Here is a 26938-nt window from a genome sequence, read left to right on the forward strand (position 1 = left end):
TGCAATGACGTCAGCGGTCGCCACTTTCAACAACTTTTTGTAATAATTAATCAAATAAATATTTTTTTAGTTGTTGTATTGTACTTTTTGTCGTTCCAGCATGACGTCGAAACCTGCATGCGTTTTTCGACATTTTCACCCTCTCAACGTGGTTTACAACACCATGTTCCATTGCAATTTTTGTTCCTCTATGTCTACTAATAACCCTCTGAGTTTGTCGGCCCAATTTTAGAACACCCTGTATATATGTTCATTAATTTTCAATAATATTAATCTATGAAACAATTTCCTCTTTTTCATGTCAGTGAATCATTTGATTACATACATACACATGAGTTTTTGTAATCTTGGACATCTAAGTGGATACTACTTGTGGTAACCGGTTACTATGTATAATCAGTTTTATCACATTTACCTAACATATATATAAGTAGATTAGAGGCTAAATATAAGATCTGGGGGATTCATACAGAATTTTAGTAGATAAAACCATTCAACTTGCACGAATGTTTATTTTCAGTCCAAAATCTTTTACATGATGTAAATAACAGTCCACACATACACAAGTGTATATCCAATTTTTATAAGGGTTTTCTTTTCCACCTTTTTTTAAAAAAAATGTTTAGGAAATAATAAATAAAGTATAATTTGTATTTACATGTAAAAAGCTTTAAATACATGTACAATTTTACAATAAAATACAGAGAGAGAGCAATTTTAATGGAACAATTTCAAAATAGTTTGCATGAGTGGCTGTATAAATGGATAGAGCACACTCACTTAAGTGAATATTTTTTATTTATAACACTGTTCGGTTAGAGTGTCGTAACAGTAGCTGTCCTTTGGCTGTGTTATGAACTTCTAAGTAATGAGATTTTATTCGAGAACACTTTTTTTAAAACTAACATTGAAGATTATTTCCCCTAAAAGAAATTTTCTATACTGTATTCATGCTTTTGGAACAAAGCAACAAAAGCAGTTTCATGATATGGAGACTTGACTGTATGACAGATCCAACATATCACATACCAACTATTTGATTTCTTCAAGTCTCTAACCTAACTCGCCCATTTATGAACCTTATCATAATAACAGATTTAATTTAAATAAAATTCACGCTTCTGATCCCCAGCCCTATCTATACCAAATTGCTTAACCTGTTTTTGTGAAAATAATATGATAGCAACATGGCCCCCACATCCCGAAGCAGGGCCCCTAGACTGGGATCTTTTACGGGCCCCCCGACCAGACTTTCACGGGGCCCCTTTTATGATGAATTTAAAGCGTGAAAAAACAAAAAAATGATTAAAATCCTCTCGGGCCCCAGGGCTGGAGCCTTGTCAGCCCACCCCTTGTGGGGGCCATGGATAGCAACATAGATAAAATTAATTTATTTTATATTTATATAACCTGTTAAGTTTTAGAGTATTGGGTTTATTCATTATGTTTGGCTCACAATACCCTCAATAGATAAAAAACAATTAAATTATTCGAAAGTTGAAAAATAGTGAACATAAAACTAAAACCAAATTACGAATGAACAGAACATTATAAACCACGGCTCAATAGCCTATTAGGTTCTAGCTATTCATCAGATATCAGCCATGAAACAACTGGTTTTGAATGTATTAGCTATTTGTATTAGTTAACAGGAATGCCATAAGACTAAACAGTGTTGCCCAAGGAATTTAATTTGCAGCAGTAAATACTACTATATAGCATATGTGAGAGCTTCATTTTCAGTCACCATAACCATTCTAATGTGAAAAGGCCAAATCAAGATGTTCAATCTAGAAACAATTCTTGGATGGCCAAGAATATTCGACACATTTGTATTATTTAGGCACATCATATGTGCATAAAGAATATGTATTCAAAATGTTTTTGATAGTAAAACTAAACATTAAAAGAAACATTTAAAGCTTTGCAAAAGCCCATTAATATTTTTATTTGGCATGAATAATATAATAGAAATCTCAACCAAAATGTTGCACAGCATCTTACAAGAAACACTAACTTGTGTGTGTGATAAATTTGCAGCAATGATACATATTTATCAGTGAAGAAGAGAATTTTAGTATTAAAATTTATGCGTGCTTGCATCTATGATGTACAGTGGAACTCTCACATAAAAATTATCATAAGGCCTGAAAAAAATATTGTTTCACAGGATTTATCATTATACATAGAATATGCTATCATTATGACAAGTTTTTTGGGGGACCAGTGAATAATATTGTCATGTAGGTGATTATTTGTTATTGTGGGTATTGAAATATTGTTACACAGGGAATTTTCACCTCATAAAGTCATTAGAGTACATTATAATTCTAATACAAAACCCTTTTTGTGCGTAGACAGATAAAAGATTGCGGAAGCCTTTATTACAAACTAATAAATATAAGTAATTGATGAACTTCTATTCACTTGCATTGCAGCAATATAAAGGCCTCAAAGACTCAGCTAGACTTTCAATATAATAGGAATGAATCTCAGATGAGATATAGACATCCACAAGTCTTTTGGAATTGATAATAGTGAATCATGGGTTTTCAGTTTGATTAATCTATAAAGCATCAAATCACAAAGACCAATCATACAGCATAGTAGATCTACATAAAGGTGAACAATGCTTGGGCCTCACAATTTCAATGACATCCACTTTTCATCAATTGTCATTTTAGGGTCCTCATAAAAAGTTTACCGAGGCTTGGCAAATCATAGGACCACCACTGAAAGCATATTCAGCAACACTGAAATTTCAGTTTTTAAAGTGTATTTTTTTTTTTTTCATAGTTTTCAAATACATTCGACATCCTCTTAAGACTTGTAAAATACTTCAATATAGTTATATATTGAATCACAGTAACACCACCTGGCTGAAGCATCAGTAATGACAAACTCACATATATACTTTGAATTGAATATGTATTATGTGTATTCCAGTAAGATAGAGGTTCTTAACTTTTTGTGCTCCACAGACCAAAATACCAGCCAAGGACGAATTTACAAAGTAATGTTTAGCCTACAGCCAAAAAGCATAAAGTTATTGAAAGTATTGGGAGGACTAAGGAATATTAAAGGAGCTTGGACTCAATTTTTCAAAGGAAATAATGAAAATTGTAGCAAATATTGGGGAGGCGGGAAAGGCTCAGGCACGTGGGCTCAATTTGAGTTTATGCTTTTATAATATAACAATGTGAAAACAATTAAGATTTTTTTTATCTGCCCATTGTACATCAAATCAAGAGACTTTCTGGATATTATGCCGAGAGATGAACTTGGAAAGAAAAGTTTGGTGTCTCCACTGGAAATCAAACCCAGACCCTTCTTCCAAACCGGGCAAGAGGTCAGATTTGCACAAGGTCCTGGGACCCCAAAGCAGAATATGGCAAAAACTGACGTATGCTGCAGACCAATAAGTGCTGCTGTTGCTGCAGAACAATCTGAAAGAATAAGAAAAGTGTAGAAAACACTGTTTTGGGAATTTTTAGCGCAGAACATTTCCAGTCAGCTGAGGGTTGCAGAATAATGTAAAAAATTCTGTTTTGGGACACTGGGTTCGAATGTTGGTGTAGACAAAAACTTTTCTTCCCAAAAGTTCACCTTAGCATAATATCTATAATCACTTGAATTAATGAGTTGGTTGTTTTCTCATCTCAGCTCGTGGCATGGACCTCTCCTAAAATTTCTCCAAGGACTAATGGCTAAGAACCTATCCTGTAAGGTCACTGTAAACCGCCTATATGTATCACCTAAAAGGGAAGGTGGCCAATTTGCATAAGTTCTATGGTATAATCAAACATTTATTTTATGTATTACATATATGAATTTTCAAATAAAATTCTGATCAGTCAGTTGCTTCCTATTGCATTTCAGGATGAGCTCAAATAAACGAGTTTAACAAGAGTACATTTAGACCTCTTTTTTTTTTTTTTTAAATGTCAGTTAGTGGGGTTTCTGGCCCACCAGTAAAAAGAGGAAATGTTCACTCATGGGCAATGATCTATTGTTTTTATGACTCTTGCCACACTGTTAGATGCCCTTTATTCAAAGTGGCCGACAAGTTTGAATTTCTTATAAAATGGACTGGTATGACTTAGTATCAATCAACATCAATAACACTAGACAACGAAAACAATGAAATTGCGTTCGATGTGAAAATATGCCCTTCCAAATGACTCTGACCTGCTGAACATGAATATCACCATGTAAAAGTTCTATCTGCCTTTTTATCGAAGATATTACCATGTTGAGAATGAATGAACTATAGTGCTATAATACATTTGTGTTTCTATGCATTTTTATGTATCTGTATATAGTGATAATAATAGTTGTGTTTTTATGCATTTGTGTTGTGTGGAAACATTTCAAAATCTCCTCTTGGAGATGTGAAGCAGGGTGTTTACCAGTCTATCAGTGTCAATGTGTTCATATGTATTTTAAGTTGTGTTTTTATGCATATTTGATCTTTTCTATTGTGTTTCAATGTATTGTACTACTATATATGCATTAAATGTGCAATGAAAAAAAAAATCCGGAGCCAATCCAGCTTTCTCATGTTTAGATTCGTGTTCAACACACCGAATTACGAAGGAATTAACAGGGCAGTAGTGTGTCTCTTTGGGGAACCTATTTAAAGGCTTATTAATGGGCAAAACAAATGTAAACTTTTGTGGAGCCCCCCCCCCCCATCCGGCTAGGGGGGAAGCGTCCCGGTTGCCCCAGCCTAGTTACGACCCTGGGAACTGACTGTTTTTATTCAGGAGGCAGAAAAAATTTGAAAATTTATTGTCTAGTGAAATAATTTATTCAAACTATAATTTAAAAAAAAAATTATAAATAATTATTTTGGAATTCAAGCATGCTACTTACGATGCTCCAAGAAATGAGTTCATCAGATGAAAGATCGGTAACAAGCTTCCAGAGTTTAGTCAAGAAGGCCGGCACATGAGTAGCCCGGTATTCGACAGTGCGCATTCTAACTTTGAATTTCGAGTATATGGTACTCTTCGCTATTATCAAGTCAATGTTCGGTGAACTAGTTCAAACAAGTTCCTTCGTTTCTAAAAGAGTACTTTTATACACATGTGCGAGGCACTAATAACACCACAAATGCTTCTCGAAGCGATATATGATGGTCCTTCGGATATAAACTGTTTACAATAAACTTCTTCTCGTTGAGACAAACATAGAGCACGACTTTTTCAACCCGCAGCTGTCGCGGAAATGCAGAGACATCTCGCTGCAAGAAGCTCCATCACTCATCAAAACACGTGATTACGCAATGTTTATATCTCGACCAATTTTGACTTGACTGATCGAAAGCAAGCAGACGACAGATTATGCCCTGGATGATCTAGTCAAGTCCAGTCAAGTCAAGACGACAGCTTCAAAAGTGATTGAGTGATTGACTCTACACGCACATAAAAAACTTTTTCAATTTAAATGTTAAAAATTAAGTTAATTAATGAAAGTATTTTTCTCACCATTTAAAGATTTTTATGACTCTTTTTACTTCAATTTCATATCAAATCATATACACGAATTGTACCTAAAAATAGAAATGGCCTACCTAATGGTGATGTATAGTTAAGTTGACCATATTTCTTAGGAAAAATACGGGATATTAGGATTTCGGATACGAATAGATACAAGATAATGCCAATTATTGCCAAAATTGACACCAAATACAAATAAAGTTGCCCACTTAAAGTAGCCACCACGTATAAGAATCACTGATTATAAGAATAAACCACTTATAAGAATCAAATCGACGAAACGGAAACCAAAGGCTGTTTTAACATCGGGAAATTATTAGTTATAAAAATCAGATTTCCGCTTATAAGAATCAAAAAACATTTTTTTTTTCTCTCCCTCAAAAATTGCCACCGTTCATCTCAGTGGGAAGTTACAGAATATTTTTGATTATTCTCAAGGTTATTTGGAGGACTACTTATTCTCACTATTGCCTTTGTAATAAAACGATCCCATATTGAAACACACTGTTGCCTTCTCTCCCCCCCCCCCAAACATGAGTGAAAGAATTTATCCGCAAGAGTTCTATGGCTTATAAAAAAACGTATTTTGTCTAAGGTACTGATAAGCAAATCTATCTAGAGCAGTGTTCACCTCCTCTGGGAGATAGAAAGGTTCAGGGGGTTGGTAGAAGCATGATCCTCTACATCCTGGAGCAGGGTCCCTAGGCTAAGATTTTTTGCAGGCTCCCTCAGATCAGACTTTCACGGGCCCTTTTATAGTCAATTTATAGCGAGAGAAAACAAAAAATGTGAGAATCATCCCGGGCCCTAGGTCGTTGGTCTCATCATTGGGGGGTATAGGCGGAGATAGACTTGGAAGACTGGGGGCACGATGATGATGATGATGTCAATTCATATATACATTCGATCAATGGGCTCAACCTTCGACGCTGGGTGGGGAGTAGTGTTCCCCGAAGCACCCCCCCCCCCCCGTATCTCCGCCCATGCTTAGGAGGCATGGGTAGAAGCTACGGATATAGCATAGAATCCCATGGGTTGGCCTAAGTTGGGGGTAAGATGGTTAAAAAAAATGTGTCGAAGAGTATAGGACGCGACGTAAAGAAAGTTTGGGAACCTCTGATCTGGAGTTATATACGCCCGGACAATAATCATGTCCCCCATATCCTGTCAGACCCGACAAGGCCCGGATGTCTGAATGTCAGCCTGTCCCTTCCGAGATATTAGCCCTTTACTCGTGTGGGTTGGGCCATGCTGGGGAGAAAATATTCCCATATCCTGGAGCAGAACTCCTAGGCTGAATCTCTGGTGAGTCCACGGGCCAGACAGTCAAGTGCCTCCTCAATAGTGAATTTATATCTTGAAGAAACAAAAAATGATGATAACCGTCCCGGATCCCGAGGCTGGATCCCTGTCAGCCCCACCATTGTGTGGGTTAGGGGAGGGTCATGACAATACTACAGTAGTAAAGTTACTACAATTACTGTGTGACATTTCAGTCAGTCTACATCAGGGGTAGGCTAACAGCTGTTTCGAGGGCCGCATGATTAAAAATATATTATGTTTTTTATATTAGTTTCGATTGACGAAGTTGCGGTTAATGTAGAAAAAAATTATTTCTGATTTGATAAAAGCAATTTGTATTTTCAACCCACACATACAAACACAAAACCTCTTTAAATACCCAGGTCACGTGACTGATTTAGAAAACCTACTGTGGGAGTTATGGAAATAGCACAGTAGTAGATTTTCTTGAACAATCATCGAGGTCACTGATGGTAATCTTGACGAGCAAACTTTCCCTCTAAAGCTCTCGTTTTAAGTAAGTAAAACTAAATAAAATACTTAAGACAAAAAAAAAATTGTGTGAGTTGCGAGCAACTGACATCAACTCGAGGGCAAAAAATGGGATCTTTTACGGGGCCCCTCGACCAGATTTTCACGCCCCCCCCACCTTTATGATGAATTTATAGCGTGAAAAACCAAAAAAAAGATTAAAATCCTCACGGGCCCCAGGGCTGGAGCCTTGTCAGTTCACCCCTTGTGGGTGCCATGATAGCAGCAGAAATTTCAGCCAGATAGAATGTTCTCGAACGATGGAGGACATTCTATCCAGTACTATAGTGAACAGGGCCGCAACTAGAGGGAAGCAGGCGGGTCTGGTGCCCCTGGCGCTGGGCCAAAAGGGGCACCGAATTCCCCTTTAACTGCTTCTACGTGGCAAGGGGCACCAAAATGCTGGTTTGCCCCGGGTGACAAAATATCTAGTTGCAGCCCTGCTAGTGAATATGATGTGATACGAATAAGTACGAAAGCCGGATAACCAAGCGGAGATCAAGATGCAGTTCGGAAAGAAAATTCACATTCCTCTGTGGGGAATCGAACCACCAATCTCTCACTGTGCGGGCGAGTGAAGGACATCGTTTCTCTCTGTCTATGATATGATAGCAATGCCATCTGTTGCACAGCAAAAGAACAAAAAGATGTGAATCAATGTTTTATATTTTCACCGAGAGATGTCACAACAACTACAATTTTCGGGAACGGTATCACCACTACAATCTACCAACGTTACAGCAGTGCTTTTGCACGTTAATCAGTTTTGATTTCACGAATTTTCCGCAGAGTGGGGGGACGCTTGAAACGACATTTAAAAAAGGAGGACATGTCCTCGTAAATGAGGACGTCTGACAACCATATTTCACGGCGAGTGTGGGTGGAAATTTCATTAAAAATCTAGCATTTCTGGTCACTCCGCCATGAATAAAAAACAAAAATAAAGCTACACAAATGAGACAGTTTCGAAAGAAAAGTGACGTGATAATCCAAATGAGGCGAAGATGCGGAAATGTATGGAGCAGTGATAAAAGTGATATAATTTAGCTTGTCGCGTTGGCAACACCCTTGCCAGCGTAGTGGACAGTCGAGGAAAAAACTGTATGTATTTATCACATAGCGGCAGCAGCAATGTGCTCATCGAGGTTGACGATGGCGAATTGTTTTCTGATGGTTTTTGTTGTCGTGATCTCATTGACTGTCGTATCGGTGGCTGCCCTAGGCGAAAGGAGCGGCTTCGACACCAAGAAGTCGGTCAAAGACGCGCTCTTGCCTCCGTACAACAAATTCCAGCCTAACGTGGGCCGAAGCAATGCCAAGCCGAGGCCAGCGACTGTCGTGGCCCCTCTGTTCAAGCTCATCGAAAGCACCGAATGCGCCGATGACATTCGACGAATTTGTCCAACTAGTATCCTGTCCAACAATTTCGCCGTGCTCGATTGTCTACAGAACGATAAAGTGAGTCGAGTCCGCACGCAATCGATAGATCGCATCTCTTATTGTCACTCTGATTCAGATCTTTCACACACGAATAAACCTATACAATGGAACCTCGATGTAACGGTAGTCTGCGGACCGAGGAAAAAAAAAATCATTGTATAGAGATTATCGTTATATCGAGAGGCAACATTATCACGTGCTATCAAATTCATGCTGCTATCGAGATCTTTTTTAAAATCGGCATTGTTAGTACAGTAAACCCCCTCTTAACAGACACCCCTCAGATGCGATGTGGTTAACCTCTTTCCACGACCAAATAATTTCCCAGTGTATAATGAACGTATATATTTCAAACCTATGATTAATGGCCACTCCTCTTTTATGGACTAGTTTTTTTATCTTGTGGTGTGACCAAGCGCTCCCCACAAGAGCCAATTCATGTAGGAAAAATTTGTCTGTCCCGTAAAATAGGGAGGTTGATTTGATGTACTGACACATTAAGTCTCTCCTCCGACAAATTGCCCGAGATCCACTTACCTTGGCTTTGTTTACAGCTGAAGATGCCTACCTTTGCTAAGGCGTGAATCCAGAGATGGGTGATGGGAACAACTGCTCTTTCCAAGAGCTGAATAATATGGGAAAGTTTGTCTGTCCTGTAAAATATGGGATGATCAAACGAACTTTCACAATTCACACCTCTTGTCACGTTTTGGTGCATTCATGTAGGCAATCCTAGTTCTCTTTCTCTCTCTCCATTTGAAGTTTTTCCTTCTTGCAGAAGCAGCCAGTTGCTAGCAAGCTGCTGATAAGAAGTGTGAGTGCGTTTTTTCTCAGCCACCTCGTTGGGCATTTTGCCTGTTGGGGCGTTGTATTTGTATTTGTATAATTTTTGTTGATGAAATAGCAGGAAAAACTTGAACAACGCTACTGTATCAACAGTGGTGGAGCTACCGATTTCAACACAGAGCCAATTAGTGATGAATAATAAGAACCTACTTAGTGATGGTTGTGCCGTGTGGCACGTACGCATGATGAAACACACCACTGACGTCAAAGAAGATGGTCAGCATGACTTTGACAATGCATTTTGTATAACACTGGATGTAGCGCAATAAATCAGAAAATTTTGTGTCGTTCTTAGACTTGAATTTAGAGATTTACTCTAATTTAGCAGCAGCATTTAGAAAATTTTAGTTGTCTGGCCCTGGTTTGTCATAGTAAAGAATATCATTGTATCAACAGGAGTTTAACATTAGACTATAGGCTATACAAAACAAGACTTGAAAAAATTTCGTTGTGAAGAGGTTTAACTTTATATTGAGTATATCCTTGTAGTGAGGTTTCATTGTATTTACCATATCCAAACACTGTTTTTGTTGGTGATTTCAATATAGTTTAGCAGTTCAAAATCAGACTGAATAAATTTGAAGCATACACTTATAGTGATTTGTCCCAGAGTTTAATGCATACTATCACTATGCATGGTTGCTTTTGCAATTTTTTTACTCAATTAGGCATCTTCAACTCTTTTTAGTGCTCACATTTTGAATCGCCAAGAGTGCTAGATGGCTGCTCTTGGGTGCTTCAGTGTGAGCATCACAAAGAATTGAAGATGCCTATAGTCCGTTTCAGGTTAAATTTGCAGTGAAGAGGAAGCTACGAGGGAACCGCATCACTCGTTGCTATGACAACGAAAGCCTCTTAACCTATGTATCGATGCGCGGCCTCTGTAAGGTATGGCTGATTCTCGCCAATCTCGCAGAAAAAAATATTTTTTACGTATAACGTAGTGCTTGTAGAAAAAATTGCAGTCAGTTAGTAACAATTAGCTAATGAAAAAAATAACCATCGTCGATTAAAGTGCGGTTTTTGAAAGAAAAATCTTTTTTTTTTCTTATTGAAAAGTATCTTAGTAACTTCTATTAACCCGGTTTTCACGTTTGAATTTGGGAATAGCCCCAAATAATAATAATAAAAATGATAAGGAAAAATTTAGAATTATTTTACTCACTTTTCTTGCCAAAATTTCAGTCGCTCACCCACCCGAACATATATACGTCGATGCCACTTGTTATCACTACAGTTTCAGTCATTTTTTACGGATTCCCATTCTATGGAATCCTCACTTGAAGTTGTAGAACTATCGGATTCTCGATTACTTATTAATTGTTGTTGCTCCAACATGTGTTCCATCAGGCCATCTGCAATCTAAAATTCCTCTTCTTTTCAATAACGTGCTTTATTCATTATTGCCAGAAAGAATGGAGAATGTTTTAGCGTGTCTATTTCTGGTGAAAAGAAAGATACAACTGTCACAGAAGGAAAAAATACACTGCAAGCCTAAACCATTGTGGGTCTCTCTCTCTCTTGCTTATTTATATTTATCTGGAGAGATACTGAAGGGGCATCTGGAGGAACAGCCTCTTCTGTGGGGGAGAAGATGGCGTTGGTGTGGGTGCAAAAGAGACATTACTTATGTCAACACCCTCCGCTATCGGCTATTGGAATTCAGAAACCACCCCTATCCTACGAACATGGCAAGAAATAAATAATTAAAAAAAGGAGGGGCGCCTGGAACCGTAACCTACACCCATAAAGAGAGCCTCTCAACGGTATCTGCGCTGTCGCGAAAGAGGGACACTTCCTGTAATCTATGAGTGAATATCTGAATTCGTTGGAGGTTATTTTCGGGAGAAAAAAAAACTGATTGAATATTCGTCTGGGTGTGTAGGCCTATAACTACATGCGAAACAGAATGAAAAATTGTATCTATTAGAAAATTCAACAAAATGACGATATAATATATATATATATAATTGTGCAACTAAAAAAAAAGCACGACAGTGATATTGACGGGGAATATTTCTTGGAAATCGCGCCAAAATATTCTTGAGCTCGCCATAGATTTTGGATAATGGTAACCAATATTTTTTCTAATTTAAAAATTTTAAGCGAATATACATTGCTTCAAAACGGTATTTTTTCAGTATATTTTTCGAAATCATAAAATAATTTGAAATATTCTATATAAATGATCATCAGAAACCTCCGATGTATGAGAACTATATTTGGCGGCGAAGGAATACACTCTCTACTTTTTTCTTCACTGCAAAGTTAACCTGAAACAAACTATAGTACTTATTATGTGCTTCTTGAGAGATTGACTTTCCTATAGCATAGCTGTTAAATCTCTCGAGTTTCTACGCCATTTCACAGATTCTCGAAAAATTTGTATATCTCCCGTATTCCAATGTGATAAAGTTAAACATTTATTTTATGAAATGGATGATTATTGATTTCAAAATTCCTATTCAAACTTTCCACTTTCTTCAGTTCATGATGCTTTCTAGATGTGTTAGTTATATTTCATTTCTAATTGTTGAAATTGATTTCACTTGTTTTTTCAGAGAAAGGAAGATGCAGATTTGGCCCCAGATTGCCATCACGTAAGTATTGCGTAACTGATGTAATGAAGAGTACAGTGATACCTCAGCTGACAAAGATAATTCGCTCTCCAATCATGTTCATTCGCCAAAACATGATTTCCCATAGGTTTCTATGGGAAAATCATTTAATTTGTTCCAGATACTGCCCAAAATTTCTAGATAACTTGTTTTAAATATTAAAGAATGTTATGAAACTGACCGAAGAGGCAACAGTGTCTCAATGTTGGATGACGATAATTTACAGAACGATGAAGAATACTGGAGATCTTTTTGCTTTTCACTATGTACACAACCAACACCAGCTTTAGTCTACTTAAAACCGGGGCTGGACAAATCCCAGGTGTCAGGTCATCACACGCAACTAAAAAATTGGTATTGGCATCTAAAATTTTCTTTGTGTAGTTACTAAATTGCAGGCTGAGAGTGGCATAAAATGTTTGATCATTGATTATTTCTTTTGTACCATGGTCATTTTCTGCACACAAGGGGTAATTATACCGGAATCTACAATTTATTGCAGATTCTGAACGGCAGTTTTTTTTATACTCGCAGAGAGGTTGGTGTGTTAACCCCTTGATGTTGGACTTCCTGCAGTACTAATCTTTCTCTGTGGTCACGTCGCCGTTTGTGTTGTACCCCTGTGTCAGGAAATTTTTCTGACAAGAACGAACCAGGTATCGAACTCACAACACCTCTAAACATCCTTTGGTACTTTAGGCCAGTATGTTATCGACCTGGCTACTGTGTCCCGTCCCCATAAAATGTTTGGAATTTATAGCAGCATATCTGCCAACATTAAAGAGGGCCACTATGCCCTGAGAAAGTCAAAAGAAGCATTATTTTAGACTTTTTTCTTTAGGTGAAAAACTCGTTGGCACCTAGATTTTTTTGTGATTTGTCCAGCCCTGGCTTAAACTGGTGTTGACATAACCGAGCTGAGTTTGTAGGTTTCCCCCCCATCCACTTGTGTTTTGGTCAGCTCATTTCTGTGTCTGACACCCGCAGATGGAAAAAATGGGCTCCTAGAATGTTCAGACTATTCAGTTTGATGCTAAGAGTTTTGCACTGAAAGAATGTTTGCTCTAAAAACATGGGCTTCTTTTTCTTTCAATGTATTTTCTATCAGCAAAACGTTTAATTTTACATGAAATGGTTCAAAAACTTTTTGAAGGAGAAAATTTTTGCATCCATATCAAGGAAAAAAATGTTTGTTAGCCGAATCTGTATTCATTAGCTCAGAAATTCATAAGCTGAGGCATTTGTTAGCCCGGATATCACTAATTCATTTACAGGTCATGTTTTGGCCATAAACATATTTCGAAAGACTGAAAAGCCAGAACTAAAAAAAAAGACCATTCATTTAAACCAAGCATATTTGAGTCCACCGCTATAACCAGAATTAGGAATCTATTTGCTCGTTATAATTTCTGATGTGGGACATTTTCTGAGTTGAAAACTATTTGAAACTACTGTAAATGTGTTCCGAATTTTAGGTAGACTATGTAATCCTGGCGAAGAAATAGCTTTTTTGCGGGGTGGGGGATAACTGCAGGAAAATTTTTTTTGTCTGGAGAGCTTCCAGTGAGTACACACACATTGTCGACTATACTAATGCAGAGATCAAAGCAGAACAAAACAATGAAATTGAGTTATTGTTTCAATGTTAAAAATATATTTAAATAATTTTGTTTCATTGTGACTTGATAATATCAAGTTATGATGAGTCAAAATTATAAGAAATAATATAATTATAAAAATTAAGTGAAGCAAGAAATTAGTGACGCAGAAACTGATGCTGATGGTTTTTATATGTTTTTTAGCTGATCTGGACGTTCAAGAGAAATTTGACGACAGATAATAGATTTGTGAATACAGCAAAACACATGTGCAAGAGCTTCCTGGAAAGTGTAAGTAATTTTTCATGTTCAAAAATTAATGTGTATAAATATATAGTCATCCCTCTGCATTCGCAGGGGTTACATTCTGTGTAGTCACTGCGAATACGGAAAATCTACAAATAATACAAACAATAAAGTTTTGCTTCTTGGGCTTTTAAGCATACACAGCACTTTCTACGTGAGAGCTGTCTGGATCGAGAGCTATATATTAGCAGGTGAAGCTTCAGCAATGGCTGATAGAATTTCAAGTTCTTTTTTTCCTTTACAATATCTGATTGTAGTTTCATTGAAGGGTTCGAACCCCACCGTCACCGCAGTGGTGGTCGGCTGAAGTTGGTTTCCTGTGGTTCCCATCTTCGAGGTGCAAATGCGAGCCGATCTCCCCATTAAAAAGTTTCGCCACAGAGAGCAACAAGCCTACAACGATAAATTATTCAATCATTACACTTCATTTACACTTAGAAAAACTGGTGGCAGATGGCAGCACTACACATAACAAACATTACACAGAAACAAACTTCATGTCAGGTTTCATTACACATGCACACACATTTCTGCATGTACAAATTCGTTAGAGGTTCCGCAGAGGAATATGGATGAGGTGCTGGTCTGGTTTAGTAGTAGTAGTTTTATTGAAGATGTAATAACGGAAAACTGCAACAATGAAGCTAGCCATTGTCAATATTTCGAATTTTTCTTTCAAGTTCACTTTCAGGAACATTTAAACAGCAGTGTTTTGGAGACATTTCCAGAAGCTCTAAAAGAACCTTTGAGGGGGTGTTTATATTTTTTAAATTAACATGGACAGTTTATATTTTGTTCAGATACAAGAATTGGTACTGCAACAGTGTTTTCCAGAAATCTGAAAAAGGGACCGCGAATATGAAAACCGCTCATATTAAATCCGTGAATACAGAGGGCTGACTGTATATCTAATGGGCTCTCAAATTTGTTTATAGAAATTTAATTCTCATTGACTTTTTTTAGGTAAAATGATCTCTTGGGCTTGTCACAAGCAGTCATCTGGTCATGATGTGTTATTCCGTCATGGCCATACTCAGTAGTGGTGCCTATGTCTGAATAGCACATCATGATGACTTTTTGTATATTTTTATTTAGAAAACCAATTAATTACTGTACCTCAATTATTATTATTATCATTTTTTTATTAAAATTTTTTATTTAAAAAATTTAAACATTAAAGAACAGGAGAAATGGTTTTAAATACATTCATGAAAACTTTTAATGAAAAATATTTTATATCTTTAAAAAAAAGGAAAAAGGTTGCACATCTTCATAAAAAGGAAAAAGGGGGCAACAGGGTTAGCGTAGGAAGAGATAAAGTTGGCCAGATTATAACTCGTTAAACTTCAAAGTAAAATAAATGTTTTGACATGAAACATTGTTCTCAGCTATGAGAGAGATTAAAAAGCTGCAAGGAATTAATTTAGTATATACACTTGAGCGTTTATTTGAATGGGTACGTCGAGAATTGAATACATTACTCATTTTGTGTTTCAGCAGGTAGAGTGCAAGCCTCTCGAAAATAATCGTGGACATCTACTTTCTTGTCTCATGGATTATGCTGAAAATGCCACCGAGCCTGAGTGTAGGGGTTTCCTGAAGAAAATGGAAGCAATTGTATTCAGCGATTATCGTCTCATATACAAGTTTGCAGAAGAATGCCAAAATGACATTGAAAGATTTCAGTGTGGTCGGCTGGATATTAATTCTGAGGTGGATTTTTATTTTAATTTATTAAAAAAATAATTATAGAGCAAGAAACAAACATTTAAAAATTGGAGCACCTAAGTAATTACATAAATATATTTGCTTGAAACCACTTCTATTGATGGAATTTTTCAGTTTGACCTTTTAAATGAATGTATAATGATGCATTCACTTAATAGGTGAAACTGAAAAATTTCGTTCTGTCATTCACATCTATCTGCAATGAGAATTTAAGTGAAAAGTTATTTTGTTTTACTCACCCTCCCTCCCTCGCTGTGTGCAAAATAAGAAGTGCAATGTCTTTATTTCAGCTCATGTCTAATTAATTCTTTTGCTTTAGGAGCCGCATTCACAAGGAGAAACCATTGAGTGCTTGTCCAAGCAGACAGAAAAGTTATCTGATCAATGCAAACATGAGATATTGAGGATAGCTGAACTGCAAGGTGATGATTTTCACCTTGACAGGCCATTGTACTTTGCTTGCCGAGAAGATAGAGAAAGATTTTGTCAAAAAGTTGAAGCAGGAGAAGGAAGAGTTTACAGATGCTTGATGCGTCATAAAATGGAAAGGGACATGGGTCAAGAGGTGAGGAAATAAATAATTGCAGATTTGTTTATTTTTGTGTTGTTTTTATGTCCCTGAGCATCTATTTTTTTTGTGAGGCAATACGTGGAATAATGTTGTTTATGATTTTCTTTTTGTTGGTGCCATTCAAGTATTACGTCAGCATCGATGGGGGAAGGGGGTTTCCGATTTGCTGACTTTTGATGAAAAGGTGGGGGGGGGGGGTGGGGAGTTTGGATAATGTGCTTACGTTCAACCACCCTTTATGAAAATATGAAATATTCTTAATGGCATCTTACTCTGTGCCCCAAAAACGAGAAAAACCTTTCTATAGTTTGTGGGCACTTGAAATAACATTCCCCTTATTGATAAGTGCTCTACAGAGCCAACTTTAGTGATCTCTAAATGTTTCGCAGATCCAAGTGATCTGTGCCGCTTAAGTGCTCTGGAACTGTGCCACACATCACTCAAGTGATCCGTAATTATATGCTGCTGATCACACACACTTAAATAATCTGAATGTGCTGCGGGTAACTTGAGTGATGTAGAACTGCACTGGGGGTCACTTAAGTGCTCTAAAACTACATCACATGTCACTCAAGGGATCTTTAAATGTGTCGCAGATTTCTTAAGTGTTCTCCAACTGTGTGTCCTGGCTCATTTAAGTGATCTGAAAATGTGCCGCTTAGTTCAGTTTTATAAAATTAGGTTTGAGGAGGGCAGGCCAGATCATATAACCCCCAAGGCCATATTTGGACTGCGGGCCAAGGGCGTTTATGTGATTCATCATCACATGGCTTAGAGAGTGGGTCACAATGAATATTAAAGATAAATTTTGAGTTCCTAGCTTTCAAATAACATTGAAATTGACAGAAATTGATCATAATAACGTATAAAATGTATTTTCTTCAGAAATTTTAATTTTTTAGAATATTTTTTTTACATTAAAAAAATAAATTTTTGATCGTCGGGGAGGGGGCACGAGCCCTCCTATGCCCCCTCCCCCATGTACGTCTCTGATCCCACCAATATGCATTAGTATTCAGAGGGGCAGAGCTGATGACAAAATTTTGCTGGGAGGGGGCTCAAAAATAGCTAAAAATTTGCTTACGTAATACTTGAAGGGTTTGTTTTTCCACAACACTTCATTGACATTAGTGGTTGGCATCATCAGGAGTACAGGGCCGTCATTTCAACTTTTTCAAGGGGGGGGGGGAGGGCAAAGCACATGTACTCAATGTGTATATATATATATACACACACATTATATATATATATATAAAATATATATATAAAATATAGATGGCCCCTTAATATTTTATAGGGCATCTATTTTTCTTGTGAGATAATACATTGCCCTCTTCAATTTTCTCTCTCGTCCTCCCTCTTCAAACTTGGCAAATTATAAGATCATATATATACTAAACTCATAACCTCTGTCCCCCAGACCATTCCATCTCCCCACTTAGGATGTTGCCTACTTTGCTTTGGGAAATATCGCACAAAGTGATCAGGTTTAAAATTTTTGAGAAAGCAAGCAAAACAGCAGATGTATGTATGTAACAAAGTAATAAAAACAAAGTGACAATAAATTTGGTTTTTATCATAACAGGCTTATAAGCGAAAATTGATTTCATAGTATATCATAGCAAATTAGTTACAGGTTATTACTGCAAATAGACTTAATGAGCAAATGATAAGAAACTGGTTTTGAAAACAATAGTATATATTGGGTTTTCAGTTTTAGCAATTGTTTGTAAAGTCTGACTTTTTTCGTAAATATTTCATGATTGTTTTTAATTGTGCAACTGCTAAATTGTATGTGGTGGTACAATATAATCTATATGGGTAGATTCGAAATATTATGGGTACCATAATTTACTTTGCATGCTTGGTTGGGTTACTTTGCATGCTTGCCTGAATAAAGCTATTGCTCACACACAAGCAGGTAATATGTATAGAAACTGAATTTATTTTTTATAAGAAGGGAGTGACAGTAATGCCCTGACTTATGTCCCCTCAACTTATATTACCTCACATTTACATTGTTAGTCTTTAAATGAATTACTGATGTAAGTTGGGATATCACTGTATAAGAGGAGTGTGTGGGGGGGGGGGGGGTTCTGCAATTATTTTTTCATAAAGACTTTCTTATATTGGCAAAACTGGAAGTCTTAAACTGAACAGCATGCAATTAATTATTAATGTTGTGATTTAATATTTTAACACAGTCGAATCTCAATATAACAAACTCCAAGAGACCAGAGAAATCACTTCGTTATAACAAAATTTTATTATAAATGAATTCCAGGTTTTTGCATTCTTTCTGTGTTAACTTATCTGGTGGATTAGAAAAGTGTTCGTTAAAACTATATTCTCTGTCTCTCGTTATAATGGTATTTGACTACTTGCAATAGTTGCCTTGCTTCTCCATAGTGCAACATGTTCATCATGTTTTGTTAATGCTTGATTTTTTAATTATCATGTATGGCTTCCCTCTGGAATAAGGCAGTGTTTCATTATCTTATGCATAATATCCTCTTGTTTCAATTTTAACTAGGTTCTAATTAATATTCTTTTTTTTAGTGTCGCGAGAAGTTATTCCTACGAGAAAAGCTTGTGGTTCATGACTTCAAAATAAGTAGAGGTTTAGCCAAAGCTTGCAGGGAGAATATAAAGATTTATCACTGCAGAGATGAAACCTCTGACAGAAGAGAAATCAGATTAGCTCAAATTCTTCTATGTCTGGAAAATGCATTGCATAAAGGTGGGTATGATGATTTTATTGTGTTAATAGAATAATCATTTCCACACAAAACAGTTTTTTCCCTTTATTTAAATACTAGCCATAATACCCGGCGCTGCCCGGGTTTTCTTCAATGAGGCTGTTTGGATCATGTGATATCTCCCTCTTTCTTTGAGGGACATGCAAACCGTGTCTAAGTTAACCAATACGGCGACTTCCTGCGCGACTTCATGAAATAAACAAATCTAGATTTAAAGAAACATAGAAACGAATATATATTTTTTTTCCTTTTTTTAAGGGGCGCTAGGTATTTCGATCCCCCCCCCTGAACTTTAAGTTATCCATCTGCCTGTTTCAGCTTTCAAAAATACTTAATTGAAGCTGTGGAATTTCTTCGATGTACTTTACGGGCCCATAATTAATTTTAAAACATCCTAAACTATGAATTTATGGAGTTGAATATTAAAAGACAATACGGAGACGTTAATTTTCATGCGTGAGAAGATATAAATAAAAAGTTGAAATCAATGTTATTGCATGAATGTCCAACTCAAAAGTAGGTCCAGCTAATTACTTAATATTTAATCTCCCGGGCTTCGTATATCTCTAATCGAACTCAATATTTCAGAAATCTAGAATTCAATACAATTTTTAAAATTATTGATGTGACAGAAAACACTGATTTCTATGAGGATCACCCTTTTCTTGACCCTCAAAGCGATGCTGATGATGATTATGACGTCTATTCAAAAAGCCCCGTTACTGGCAGGATTGAAAATGCATGAAACCATTATAAAGGCGTACACACTTCTGAAACGCATTGCTAGGGAACCACGGTAACCAAAGTAAACGTTTTGGAAAGTGATTGTTGAGGCCCAAAAACCATTGTTGCCCGACAGGTTTTGGCCTGTTTGGGGCATTTGCCCTGTTCTGACGAAATTTTAAAGTAGCCTATCGTTCAAGTCAGGTCCCATTTGGTATATATGCAAAATTTGGCGGCGATTGATCGAAAATTGTAGATATTTATAGAGAACACACACACGCATGCACACGCACACAGACACAGACAGAAAATCAATTTTATATATATAGATTATAAATTCTGAAAACAAATTGTCTAGAATTAAAGTATATTTTCCTATGGATATTATGGCTTATAAATGATAATTTAGTTGAGCTGCTATACTTATATTTACTGGCGCAGAAAATTCTAAATCCTTATGAGAAGAAGGGACTTTTTCGAACAACCCACGGTTCTCTTACGAGTTGAATGGTGTCACTATCCCGGATGTAACTAGAGTCACTGATTTGGGAATTCTCATTGACGAGCGACTTAAGTTTTCTGAACATTGTTCAGCGGTTGTCAAAAAAGCGAATAGAATGCTTGGTCTCATTTTCAAAAAGGTCTCTTCGCGTTCTCCTAAAGTCATTCTTCCGCTTTTTCGAGGCTTAGTTCGCCCTGGACTGGAGTATGCTGTAAGGTTTTGGAGACCATACCTACAGAGGGACATAGACTTGGTTGAAGGGGTGCAGAGAAGAGCTACGCGTGTCCTTATTGGCACACAGGGCTTGAGTTATGAAGAAAGACTTCATTTTTTGAATATGTTTACATTGGATGAACGCAGGTGTCGAGGAGATATGATCGAAGTGTTCAAAATTTTCAATGGGATGGATAGGATGGACCATGAACTTTTAGTACACCGCCAATCGACTGCTTTTACAAGGGGACACCAGTATCGATTGGTGAGGGACAATGCAAGGTTATGGTGTCGCAGGGAATTTTTCTCCAATAGGGTTGTTAATAAATGGAATAGCTTACCCCCGGAGGTAGTAAATTGTAACACAATTGACACGTTTAAAAAGAAATACGATAAACATGTTGGGGTAAATCGAGAAGCTATCCATTCTTAGAATAAGACAACCATAAGTATTCTTTATGGGCATTGTATAATATTTTATCATGTGTATATATTGTTTGTAATTTGTGTTAATTGCATTTTTAATTGGGTTGCTGTATTTTTGAAACATATGACAACCATATTTTTATGGGCATCTTTTTATCAGCCACCTCGTTGGGCATTTTGCCTGTTGTGGCGTTGTATTTGTATTTGTATTTGTATTTGTATTTGTATAAGGGCCGTAATTCTTAGGATTTTATATCAAGTATGGGTTTTTCTAAACATTAATGAAATCTGTAAAAAATTGAAGACCCCCTCCCCCCTGTTATTTACGGCTTAACCCATGGGCATTCAGAAGTGGAATATTCAGTGGTGAGTGAGTAACTTATCACAACAGGACCACCCTGAATAATTTGTTTTTAAAGTCTGTAAAACTATATTTCATTATTATACAGTTCAGTGATACAAGCCTGGTAGAAAATTTGAAGTTGAATGTAAATGAGTATAAAAAAAACTTTGATACTCGATTTCTTAAAATTTAATAAAGGGATGATTGTTTTTGGGATCTTTTCTCCATTAATGCTTTTGTTTCTAAATTCATATTCTTAAAAATTCATAGAAATTTTAAATTTACTTTGGTTTAAATCCTGGTTATTTGGAAAAGAGATTGCAAAATGTATAGTTACACAGGTAGTCATTTTGAAGGAAACACACAATAAACAGCTATTATTTCTACTCATTCTCTTATAATATAACCTTCTGGAACTTGTATGTTGCCTATTTATAAAGCTGAGTTTCTCAAACTGTGATCTGGGGATCCGTGAGTATTCAGTAAGGGGTCTGCGGAATTATATTTACATTTACTACCATCGCATTAATGACACATTTTATTCTGTGAGAAATTGTGATTTTTCATTTGTTTATGAAATGCAAATTAGAAAAAAAAGCAACACATTTTGAATTTTATGGAGAGGGGGCATGAAAATTTACCTTCAAACGTAGCAAGGGATATGTGGATCTTTAATCTCCTCACAGGGGGTCAGTGGTGCATTGACCTTCGCTACAGGGGTCTGTGACATCAAGAAGGTTGAAAAACACTGTTATAGAGTATGTTCAGAGTTATGTAAAGCTTTTCCTTGCAGAATTGATTAGAAGCTTATGTTTCAACTCCCATCACCTTTTCAATGCATTTCAATCATTTCGGCATGTATTTCACCATATTAAATATGTGCACAAAACCAGTATATGTGCTACAGTCTAAGAATTATTCCAAAGGGTTTTTGTGTCTCTCGCAGAGAGGTTGGTATGCTAACTGCTTTGTATGGGGATTTTTCAAGGTGCCATATGCTTGTGGTGTCATCTTAATACAATCTCTATCACAAATGGAAGCAGTTCTATTCAGAGAGGTTATCACAAGGGATGAGAGAGTTTTGAACTCGTTAAACATTCGAATGTCCTTAAGAATATTTTGCGGATGTGTTATCAACCTAGACTACAAATAAGTCAAAATGTTGGTGTTTGGTGGATTTGCTTTCTTTTGTTAAACTTATAAAATTAGATATTACAACAATCACACACACACAATAAGAAATCTTTTGATACTTATAATTATGCTTGAGCCAGTAGGTTACTATGAATAGAAAGAATATATATCATCACCTTTTTATAATGAAAACCTTGTACATCAGGTTTTTTTGAGAATGACTTTTTAAGTTTTAAATTAAGAACATCATATCTCATCTAATGCAGCTTTTGAGAAAAAAAAAATCTTCAACAATCTGCTCTCTATAGAATGAAAAATGAACCCCATTTGTGTGTTATTAAATAGGATGTCCTATTCTTTTTTGCTCTTCCCGGTGAGTTAGGAATTTTTGATGTACAAGGTTTTCATTATAAGGTGACAATATGTAAAATGGGAAAAGTAAATGCAATTAAAATTAAATTTGTAAACGGACAAATTATACCTGTTTAAATTTATAAAAGGATGGAGATAGACTTATGTTTAAAATGAACACCAAAGTCAGAAGTAATCTTCTAAAAAAGATTGAAAAAAAAGTAGATTTTGGAGTTTTTCCTGTATTCAATTCATTCAGACATTTTCTTACATTCAACCCAAATAATAACATTTTTTATATCGCTATCAGGCTATCCAGTTGCAGGTGAATGTCAGGCTGAGATGATGGAGCATCGCCGCACATTATTGGAGAATTACCAGTTAACCCCTGAACTTGCTGCTGGATGTGAAAAAGATGTACAACGTTTTTGTGGCCGTAAACTTGAACTTGGAGGCAAAACATTGCATTGTTTGATGGATCATGCTAAGCCATCAAGTGGAGGAAAAATAAGTGATACTTGCAGGAGAGAAGTGAGTATATATAAACAGCAAAAATTTGATATTTTAATTTGCCATGCTTCATATGGTCCTAGAAAAAAAAAGTTAATTAAAATAAAATTCAGGCAGACTGCATCAACACACTGCAGCTAGTTTTATGTGAACATGCATCCATTAATGATACATATTCAATTGGATGCAGTGAATTTTATCAATCAGATGGGTTATCAAATTTATCAATCATTGTGTTTGTGCAAGTACATTCTGCTGTTGAAGTATAAACTTTTTGTGTTGCAAGAAATTTCTTTTGCTCCCAGTGTAATATCTAGATATTAAATTTTTTGTGAGAAACTAACAAGTTGCTTTTCTATATACAGTATGCCTGATATGCAGTCGACAGTTCTTATTAAAATCACAGATAATGCTATCATTTGGGTAATGTTATCACTTCCAAAAAATGGAATGGACCAATATCATAATGTGGGAAAACAAAGTTTTTGTTTCATGTTATCAGGACTTTGTATAATGTTTTTTCCCCCGGTTTAAAGTTTTTTTTTGTTTTTCCTGAAGCTAAGGTTCAACCAAACTTATTTTTTCCCCTGTAAGTTATCGTTATCAGGCTTCAAGACTGTGTAAGTTGAAAGATGTTCTCTTCTTCATATCTTGTTGACAAAGATTTCCGTAGTTAATGTTGCAATCAGTCCGTAGTATTTGCTTGTATCAATGTATGTGTTGCTTTTGCAATTTCTTGGCTACAGAAGGAAAATTTATAGAAAAAGAAAAAAGCATTTCCTTCCGTTCTTGATTTGTTTCTTTTAGTTGACCAGATTCAAATTCCTTTTTTCAAAAGGCTTTCTCAAGCTACATAAGAATGTTTCTTAATGTACAATACACTTCAAACTCCTCACAATGTCTGAATAAAGAAAATGTAGGATTTTAGCTTAAATGAGAAAAAGTTGTGTTAGAATTAAAAAAAAGGAACAATTTAACATTTCACTACCAAGTAAGTAGGAAAGGAAAAAAAGAGTTGTCCCGCTTTGCCTGTACCTGTTTACCATACACCCTGTTCCACCAATCAGGATTTATGGTCGCCATGCTTTTTGGATATAGTTATTATTTATTGTTATCAGAAACCCAGAGTTCCGATGTGATCACATTGAGTGGCATGGACTGTATTTCTACTTGGCGACATTATGTTATTCGCAACTGAATGCTTTCTGATTGATATTTCTTATAGTTGGAAGTATTAATGAAGCAAACAGATATTGGTGATGACTGGAGAGTAGATCCTGTTTTGCAAGAAGCTTGCCAGTCTACAGTGGATGCGGTGTGCTCTCAGGAAAAACCTGGTGAAGGAAGGTGCGAATCAACTCTTATTTATTTTGCAAATCAACAAACCAGTCTTTCTGAATGTGCCTTTATTTCATATTGAACTAGTATGTACATGACAAATACCGGGTTGTTTATTATACAGTGTTACATTTTTATGGCATATGCTGTAGATAACAAAAAATTATTTGAAACAACAAAAGTTGAAAGACTCAAAAGGAAAATTACAAATTGAAACAATGTAGTCATTATCAAGGGAGAACCCCAAACTTGTTCTATGAGTAAAATGTTTCTGATGATGAAAATTCAATTTTTTGGATTTATATATATATATAGGCAGATGTGATAGAAAGTTTTTACCTTTTGACGTTTGTTTGCATGGGTGGCGAACATTTTGAAGAAAGTTTTTTTGTGGAAAAGAAGCTACAATATCTACATGTTTTCCCTGCTTGCATTGCACTGCTCTGTCGGGATTGGTCAGTTGAGCAAATAGCAGAGGGCGCGGTAGCCCGGTCAATAAGATACTCGCCTAAAGTACCAAAGGATGTTTAGAGGTGTTGCGAGTTTGGTTCCCGGTTCGTCTTCGTCACAAAACTTTCCTGACACGGGTACAACAAAAACAAAAAATTGCTACTGCAGGGAGTCCCCCATCGAGAGGTTAGCTCACCAACCTCTTGATGAGTATAAAAAAAAGCCAGCTGTTCAGAATCGGCAATAAATTGTAGGTCCCAGTCTAATTAGCCCTTGTGTGCAGAAAATGACCGTGGTGCGACAAAAATTATCGATGAGCAAATAGTAGTTTCTTTCCCACTAAAAAAGATGAACATGTTCGCCACCTGTGCAAGCAAAACATCGAAAGGTATGAACTTTCTATCATGTCAGCCTGAAAAACTATGAATTTTGAAAAATTCAACTCATTTGAAACTATGAAAACTATCAATTTTGCATCATATAATAGCCACATAAGCCTTGTTTGTTTCTGATACAGACGCAGAACTTACCATTATTTTTTTCGATGTTTTATAATTTAAAAAGCCCTATGACATGAGAAACAAGGTGAAGACCAAGATTATTAAATGAGGAAAGTCAATAATTATTGAAGCATTAGAAAATTAAATTTAAACATATAAAAAAGATGAAAACCTAAGCATATGGAACATTATTGTGTGTTCAAAGGCGTAGTGAGCTGTGGTGGCAGGGTTCTGGCATTCGTGTATCACATGCCAGGCTCTCAACTAATGACTGGAAAAGATATCTGTGACATCAGAGATATCTGGTGGCAAAGTTCTGGAGTATATGTATTATATTAAGTTGAATCTTGTACTAAGATTTCAAATGCACTATTATTGAATGCATTCAAATTCATTTCATGTTGCAATTTCGCATTCCTTAACACATTTTTCTCTCTTTCTCCAGGATCATGGCATGCATGATGAAACATTTCGAGTCAAAGCACATGACTGATGAATGCAAAGAGAAACTTTTACAGATTCAGTATTTTGTTGCCAGGGATTTCAAGTAATTGAGTTGCCTTTCTGTATTTTTCTCAAAAAAAGTTCACGGTTTTTCCCTTATGATTTATTTTAATGCACCCATTTACTTGTTGGGATTCATTTTTTAAAAAATTATTATTTGGTTACTGTACCTAAATAAAAAGAAGTTGAAATTTTAATGCTTGTCCTATTTATTTCATAGATTGGATCCCATACTTTATAAGAGGTGTCGTAAAGAAGCTGTAACTTATTGTCATTCCAAGAAAGAATGGCATGATAAGCCGTCTAGAATGGATCCTGAAAGAGGACCTATTGTGTTGCCTTGTCTTTATCGATATGCTTATCATCCTGACAAAAATGTTCAGGTTTGTTTTTTCCCCCTTCACAATTTCCACATATTTTAGTTTTTATTCCACTGATATATTTTTTTCCCAAACCATGGTAATATTCAGAGTTTTTAGGTCGTACACATTAGTTTTATTAATTTGTCATCTTTAGCTGTCAAGAGAGTGCTTGTATGAAATTCGGAGAGTTATGAAGCAGAGAGCTGTTAGTGTTGATTTGATTCCCGAAGTTGAAGAACCATGCCTTGCAGACCTTTCGAAATTTTGCAATGAGAATGTTGATAAAGGGGAGGTGGGTTTTTAAATTTTATATATCTTTGATTAAGTGACCTTAAAAATTTTAATGTCAATAATTTTGATGAGTAATAATTTGATACTTGTT

At 36.1% G+C, this 26938-nt stretch overlaps 2 protein-coding genes across 4 annotated transcripts in view; one reads left to right on the forward strand and one right to left on the reverse strand.

Annotated features, from left to right (window-relative positions):
* Positions 1 to 5266, reverse strand: part of LOC149082813 (uncharacterized) — an 89715-nt gene extending 84449 nt beyond the window's left edge. Inside the window, exon 1 of one of the 2 annotated variants that reach the window (XM_089235973.1) lies at positions 4876 to 5266. In XM_089235973.1, coding sequence (XP_089092099.1) covers positions 4876 to 4980 — 105 coding nt within the window. In that variant the 5' untranslated portion in view covers positions 4981 to 5266. The remainder of the gene's footprint in view (positions 1 to 4875) is intronic. The other variant, XM_089235974.1, reaches the window with a different exon arrangement.
* A 3150-nt stretch (positions 5267 to 8416) lies between these two features.
* Positions 8417 to 26938, forward strand: part of Glg1 (Golgi apparatus protein 1) — a 41069-nt gene continuing 22547 nt past the window's right edge. The window contains exons 1-11 of one of the 2 annotated variants that reach the window (XM_089235977.1): positions 8417 to 8792; positions 12182 to 12220; positions 14041 to 14127; positions 15640 to 15855; positions 16190 to 16435; positions 19001 to 19181; positions 23203 to 23423; positions 24628 to 24749; positions 26136 to 26237; positions 26415 to 26577; positions 26711 to 26848. In XM_089235977.1, coding sequence (XP_089092103.1) covers positions 8466 to 8792; positions 12182 to 12220; positions 14041 to 14127; positions 15640 to 15855; positions 16190 to 16435; positions 19001 to 19181; positions 23203 to 23423; positions 24628 to 24749; positions 26136 to 26237; positions 26415 to 26577; positions 26711 to 26848 — 1842 coding nt within the window. In that variant the 5' untranslated portion in view covers positions 8417 to 8465. The remainder of the gene's footprint in view (positions 8793 to 12181; positions 12221 to 14040; positions 14128 to 15639; positions 15856 to 16189; positions 16436 to 19000; positions 19182 to 23202; positions 23424 to 24627; positions 24750 to 26135; positions 26238 to 26414; positions 26578 to 26710; positions 26849 to 26938) is intronic. The other variant, XM_089235976.1, reaches the window with a different exon arrangement.

Source organism: Pholcus phalangioides, unplaced genomic scaffold, assembly GCF_987345545.1.
Source record: "Pholcus phalangioides strain wild (caught in Gottingen) unplaced genomic scaffold, Ppha-v1.0 ptg000009l_1, whole genome shotgun sequence".
NCBI lineage: Eukaryota > Metazoa > Arthropoda > Arachnida > Araneae > Pholcidae > Pholcus > Pholcus phalangioides.